Source organism: Lissotriton vulgaris, unplaced genomic scaffold (assembly GCF_964263255.1).
Source record: "Lissotriton vulgaris unplaced genomic scaffold, aLisVul1.2 SCAFFOLD_3352, whole genome shotgun sequence".
NCBI classification, from domain to species: Eukaryota; Metazoa; Chordata; class Amphibia; order Caudata; family Salamandridae; genus Lissotriton; species Lissotriton vulgaris.
The window spans coordinates 217,803-224,508 of record NW_028249925.1 but is presented as its reverse complement, the minus strand read 5'-3'; the positions used below and the strand labels follow the sequence as shown (position 1 = coordinate 224,508).

General features: G+C 44.6%; 1 protein-coding gene across 1 annotated transcript in view; it reads left to right on the top strand.

Moving 5' to 3' along the window:
• Positions 1-242: 242 nt before the first annotated feature.
• The window catches only part of PPP1R35 (protein phosphatase 1 regulatory subunit 35), a 48,451-nt gene continuing 41,987 nt past the window's right edge, over positions 243-6,706 (top strand). The window contains exon 1 of the mRNA XM_086950440.1: positions 243-533. Within this exon, the coding sequence (XP_086806566.1) occupies positions 300-533 (234 nt within the window). The 5' untranslated portion in view covers positions 243-299. The remainder of the gene's footprint in view (positions 534-6,706) is intronic.

Genomic DNA, 6,706 nt, shown 5'->3' with positions numbered 1-6,706 from the left:
AAGTGTATCTGAAAGCAGAAGAAGGCTGGGGTAGAGACATTGGAGTATTAGGTTTGTCTGATTGGTAGTATGTGGCCGACCTATCTCCAGTTCTACCCCACTCATCAGAGGGAACATTCTCATTAGTCATTTGTTTATTCAATTGCTGCACAACAGAACAAGGATCTTCACAGCCTTTGAAATGAAAAAGTACAAAGTGTTGCTGCGGATGGTCCTGGTTCTCACTGCATGTCTGTCTTTTTAGGTGGCCCTGTTGGTGGTGACCCCTGGACAGAAGGCATACTCCATCAGGAACAGAAATGAAGGTCAGCCCAATGGAGTTCCCAGCGCCTAAGAGGTATGCACCATTGAATTACACAGATGAAGATAGCCTGCCCGCTGAGGCTACACCCCAGCCATTGGCTGGTAGCGCCATTCGTGCCGAGGCCATATCGGAGTTGGACATCTCTATGACACCGGAAAAGTTTGGCTGTGGAATCCTGAAGAGGCCAGAGGAGGCAAAGCTAGACCGAAGGAAAGCAAGTCGCCGACAGGTAAGCCCTGCGTTACAGACAGATGATTAAGTGTTGTGCAGTTCCAAACCCTTTTGATATTCTTGTCAAGGCAGTTGAAGAGTTCCTCATGATGCAGCGTTTTTCAGACTTCAATTCACACAAGCAGTTTTTCCTGAAAACTTACATAATAACTGCAAGATTTGCCTCAAAGGCTGTAATTGATCTTTATTCTGCTTTGGATCTTTAAAAACCTTTAAGTTTTCATAAAAAGTTGTTTAGATCTTGTCTGACAAGTAATAATGTATGATGCCCCATCAATATTAAAGATGTACCTGGACTGAATTGACCAAGCACTGGGCGCATCAGTTGATTTTAATTGCACTTTTTCAATAGGGACAGTTTGAGGAACCTTCGTTATGAGACAGATCGGACTTGCACTCCACAGTCTCGACTCTCATTGGCTCCTGTCTCGATTTCGTTATGCTGGTTCTAGGTATTAAATATTTTCTTCCTTGACTGCAAGTTGTACAGGAATAGGCATTCTGTCTTGAAACTTTTGCCTCTCACTTCATCAGAGTTGCTCAAATACTGAAACTACTGCACTAGCTTCCCATCTGTGCCAGATCGTATGTCTAGTTCACCAGGTCATTTATGGCTCTATCCCTACCTTCTTGGCAAAAAAACTGGTTGAATATGATCCTTTGCATCTCATGTTTCTCTAAATAATGCTTTTCATCTCTGCCATGCATTTATAAGGCCAGTATCGGGGATCAAACTTTAACTTGTCTAGCCCCTTCCGTGTGGAATACTTAATTTGGAAATCTTCTTTCTACTTCTAGTTCAGAAAAAAACCTCAACTTATTTCTTTAAACAATGTGCTTGGCTCCCAGATTTTTTGCTTGACAAATTTCATAATGACCTGTAGCACCATGAGCCCCTGTGGGTGGTAAACAACTCCATTTTATTTAACGTAACAATGTCTCATCTGGTTTTAGTACCAGGCTGAGCGACTCAGTGGGTTAGAGGACAGATTGTTCAGTAGCTAACAAAAATAATCCAAAACCCCAGTATTCTAAAAAGCAGATAACCAAGGTTAACTGGTGCTACACACCCCCACCTCCTGTCTCTGCCATCCAGTGTAATGTTTAAAATGCCAAAAGTTACGTTCACAAAAATGTTAATTCCAGTTAGTGTCATGAAGACATTGGTAATCAGAGGTCTGGGGCAATTGTCACATTTGGGGGTGACAGTTCCCTAAACTTGTCTCTCAGTTGAAGGTAGTGCAGGGTGATTACTGGTGCTAGATATGGGTTAGCACCCTAAGTATATTGTCTTGGGTTACCAAGTGTCCATATACTGCCAATCAAAACTGGCTGGGTTTTGGCAAGAGTTCTGTTTTGTAGAGGCACTCTTCCCACAGAGCCAGACCATCAAGTTTGGACTGGGTAACTGGGATTTGGATTTGCTTTCCAACTATAACTACATATACGGCTCTTTGTACTGAGACAGTGCTAATCAGTCCCCAGTGCAAGTGCTCTGACCCACCTAAAATGTGGTAACATTTAATAACTCCTAATTGGCATATTTAATTTTCCTATAAGGTCATTGTACATGGTGCCGAAATACACCCATGACATGAAAAGTTAAATGTCACCTGTAGACTGAAGCACTTATTGTGTCATTCACTATTGTAATAGGGAAAACATGGTTTCAGGCCTACCAGTGTAGCCTGATTGCTGTAGTTTAAACCAAAATAACCATTTTTAAATATTAAGTAACCCCAATGTAGCCCTTGTATGCCACGGGGTAGCATGCAAGGTATTTAGAGGTGGAACATGTAGAAATCTAATGTAATTGGTTCCCTACAGTGACAAGGCCCCAAAAGCTATTTTCACTGTGGAAATCACTGGCTGTCCTATGAGGAAAGCTAGAGTACAAATTCAAATTTAAATTCTGCTGTCTCAGGTTTGGGACCAGTTAGAAAAATATTTTAGCCTACATTTTAATAGTTAATAATATCCAAGTTGATAGTAAAGTTACAATTTTAGTAAATATTTAGGAAAACAAACTCTTTAAAAGTTGCCTTTTCCCTGCCTGAAACTTTACATTACCCCAATAGCAGCTTCACAGCCAGTGTTTGACCTTAATGTGGTGTGAAAACCGCTTCCAGAGCAGAAACAATGGCCTGGGCCTGGAGAGGTGTTTTTCTTCCCCTTGCAGGCAGACCAGTTCAAGTGAATCGAGGTACTTAATTAACTCTAAAGGGCCTGCCCTGCCACAAGTAATGTGTTGGGTGATCTCAAGAGAAGGTAAACCTTTTTTCTCCTAGTCAGACTGGCTCAAAAACCTATGGAGGGTAGATATCCCTAGAACCAGTTTTTTTGAGTGACCACAAAAAATGGGAGCTGCTCATTTCCCTGGCCACCCAGGCTCTCCAAAAGGGAGAAAGGGTTTCCCCATCTTGTATTTTAGGAGTAAGGTGCACTGTCGGATTGCTTGCGGCAGGGCAAACAGGCTCTACTGAAAAGGTAGGTAGAGCTGCCTTGCAGAACCTTTATCCCAGTGGTTAGGGAGAAGCCAGTAATCACCACTCCCCACTAGCTAGTGCCAACAGTAAATGTAACTGGACATGGACTTGACCCTCTGGTTACCTCTGCTGGAGTGAGCTCTGACTCCTAGGTGCTGCCCCTGAAGTCCTGAGACTGTTGGCGCTGTCTAAATGGACTTCTCCTACAGTCTCTGAAAATCAGTCGAGCTGGCCAATGCGCGACTTCGCTGGGCTGTAGAAACAGGTTTCTCCTGCTTGGAGCTTCACCGCAGCAGCAAATACATTTCAGCAGGCCCATGTTGAGAAGGTATTCGGACTCGAGGAACTTATCGTCTGAAACAGCCTGCAGCCTTACTGTGATGGAGGATTGGGAGCTCCATAAAAGATGCTAAGTCCAAACATAGAAGTCTTGACTGGCAAAAGCACTAAGAGAAGGTAGGGGGTAACGGGAATACTGCAACTGAGATACTATCGAGACTTATCAAAAATAGTGCTACAGTATAAGCCGACATTACTTCGGGAAGAGCCACGTTTTCAGGGCTTTTCTAATTTGCAGAATATCCGTCAGGTATCTGATGAGGGCAGGTAGCTGATTACAGATTTGCGCTGCTCTCACCGTAAAAGCACGTGTGCCATATCTGGTCTTCCTGAATTTTGGAACGCACACAAGGTTGGCAGTGGCAGAGCGAAGGCTCCTCCCAGGGAGTATCTTTTTAGTCTGTTTTGTAGTGGCAGAGCGAAGGCACCTCCCAGGGGAGTATCTTTTTAGTCTGTTTTGTAGTGGCAGAGCGAAGGCACCTCCCAGGGGAGTATCTTTTTAGTCTGTTTTGTAGTGGCAGAGCGAAGGCAGGGTAGTATCTTTTTAGTCTGTTTTGTAGTGGCAGAGCGAAGGCACCTCCCAGGGGAGTATCTTTTTAGTCTGTTTTGTAGTGGCAGAGCGAAGGCACCTCCCAGGGGAGTATCTTTTTAGTCTGTTTTGTAGTGGCAGAGCGAAGGCACCTCCCAGGGGAGTATCTTTTTAGTCTGTTTTGTAGTGGCAGAGCGAAGGCAGGGTAGTATCTTTTTAGTCTGTTTTGTAGTGGCAGAGCGAAGGCAGGGTAGTATCTTTTTAGTCTGTTTTGTAGTGGCAGAGCGAAGGCACCTCCCAGGGGAGTATCTTTTTAGTCTGTTTTGTAGTGGCAGAGCGAAGGCACCTCCCAGGGGAGTATCTTTTTAGTCTGTTTTGTAGTGGCAGAGCGAAGGCAGGGTAGTATCTTTTTAGTCTGTTTTGTAGTGGCAGAGCGAAGGCAGGGTAGTATCTTTTTAGTCTGTTTTGTAGTGGCAGAGCGAAGGCACCTCCCAGGGAGTATCTTTTTAGTCTGTTTTGTAGTGGCAGAGCGAAGGCAGGGTAGTATCTTTTTAGTCTGTTTTGTAGTGGCAGAGCGAAGGCAGGGTAGTATCTTTTTAGTCTGTTTTGTAGTGGCAGAGCGAAGGCACCTCCCAGGGAGTATCTTTTTAGTCTGTTTTGTAGTGGCAGAGCGAAGGCACCTCCCAGGGGAGTATCTTTTTAGTCTGTTTTGTAGTGGCAGAGCGAAGGCACCTCCCAGGGAGTATCTTTTTAGTCTGTTTTGTAGCGGCAGAGTGAAGGCACCTCCCAGGGAGTATCTTTTTAGTCTGTTTTGTAGTGGCAGAGCGAAGGCACCTCCCAGGGAGTATCTTTTTAGTCTGTTTTGTAGTGGCAGAGCGAAGGCACCTCCCAGGGAGTATCTTTTTAGTCTGTTTTGTAGTGGCAGAGCGAAGGCACCTCCCAGGGAGTATCTTTTTAGTCTGTTTTGTAGTGGCAGAGCGAAGGCAGGGTAGTATCTTTTTAGTCTGTTTTGTAGTGGCAGAGCGAAGGCAGGGTAGTATCTTTTTAGTCTGTTTTGTAGTGGCAGAGCGAAGGCAGGGTAGTATCTTTTTAGTCTGTTTTGTAGTGGCAGAGCGAAGGCACCTCCCAGGGAGTATCTTTTTAGTCTGTTTTGTAGTGGCAGAGCGAAGGCACCTCCCAGGGGAGTATCTTTTTAGTCTGTTTTGTAGTGGCAGAGCGAAGGCACCTCCCAGGGAGTATCTTTTTAGTCTGTTTTGTAGCGGCAGAGTGAAGGCACCTCCCAGGGAGTATCTTTTTAGTCTGTTTTGTAGTGGCAGAGCGAAGGCACCTCCCAGGGAGTATCTTTTTAGTCTGTTTTGTAGTGGCAGAGCGAAGGCACCTCCCAGGGAGTATCTTTTTAGTCTGTTTTGTAGTGGCAGAGCGAAGGCACCTCCCAGGGAGTATCTTTTTAGTCTGTTTTGTAGTGGCAGAGCGAAGGCACCTCCCAGGGAGTATCTTTTTAGTCTGTTTTGTAGTGGCAGAGCGAAGGCACCTCCCAGGGGAGTATCTTTTTAGTCTGTTTTGTAGTGGCAGAGCGAAGGCACCTCCCAGGGAGTATCTTTTTAGTCTGTTTTGTAGTGGCAGAGCGAAGGCACCTCCCAGGGAGTATCTTTTTAGTCTGTTTTGTAGCGGCAGAGCGAAGGCACCTCCCAGGGGAGTATCTTTTTAGTCTGTTTTGTAGTGGCAGTGCGAAGGCACCTCCCAGGGAGTATCTTTTTAGTCTGTTTTGTAGTGGCAGAGCGAAGGCACCTCCCAGGGAGTATCTTTTTAGTCTGTTTTGTAGTGGCAGAGCGAAGGCACCTCCCAGGGGAGTATCTTTTTAGTCTGTTTTGTAGTGGCAGAGCGAAGGCACCTCCCAGGGAGTATCTTTTTAGTCTGTTTTGTAGCGGCAGAGCGAAGGCACCTCCCAGGGGAGTATCTTTTTAGTCTGTTTTGTAGCGGCAGAGCGAAGGCACCTCCCAGGGAGTATCTTTTTAGTCTGTTTTGTAGTGGCACGGGTCTACTACCCTTGAGGGTTTCAAAAACAATACAAAGTGATTCAAAAACTGTGCCGACGCAGCAGCTGCCAGTGCAGATCTTTAAAGGCCATGGGCAGATGATCTCCCAATCAGAAGAGACTCGGACTCTGTGCAATATATTTAAAACATACGCAGGTGCACCTAACAAAAGGGCATTAATAAAACAATAATCCATTCTGCTCAAAATAGCACTGCCAACAATGAGTGTTTTATCAGTTGGCAGCATCAGAGGGAGAATCCTACGAAGTAATGAAAAACAGGTGCCTGCTAGTTTATTCACACATGTTTCCATGGACAGTTTATTATCAGACATAAACTCTAGGTTATGAACAGACTCAGAAGAGGATAACTCTACGTCCCAGGGCAGGCAGGGCATGTAATCGTGCCTAGGTTCAGGTAATTTGCGAACAGTGATGACTGATTGTCTTGGCACTTTTCCTCCTAAATCTTTAAAAAAATCCATATCTCCAGTTCCCCTTAATTGATCTGGTTTGTTATGGTATCATTTTGTTTACTACATTTTTCTACGCTTTTATACATTGGAGTTGGGTGTTTGTGTTGATTTTTTAACTGTTTTGGTAATTGTAAATGCTTTACAGATTTTCTCTCATTTAAGCCTATTTGCTCTGAGCCATAGTTACCTGGGGTTGAGATTCAGTTTGTTACTCAAACCTTTGTCTGGACCTACCAGGTTAGTGACTTTACTACGTGTGGTGCAGTACCATCCAGCCCAATTAATAATTCACTTTCTTACATCTAT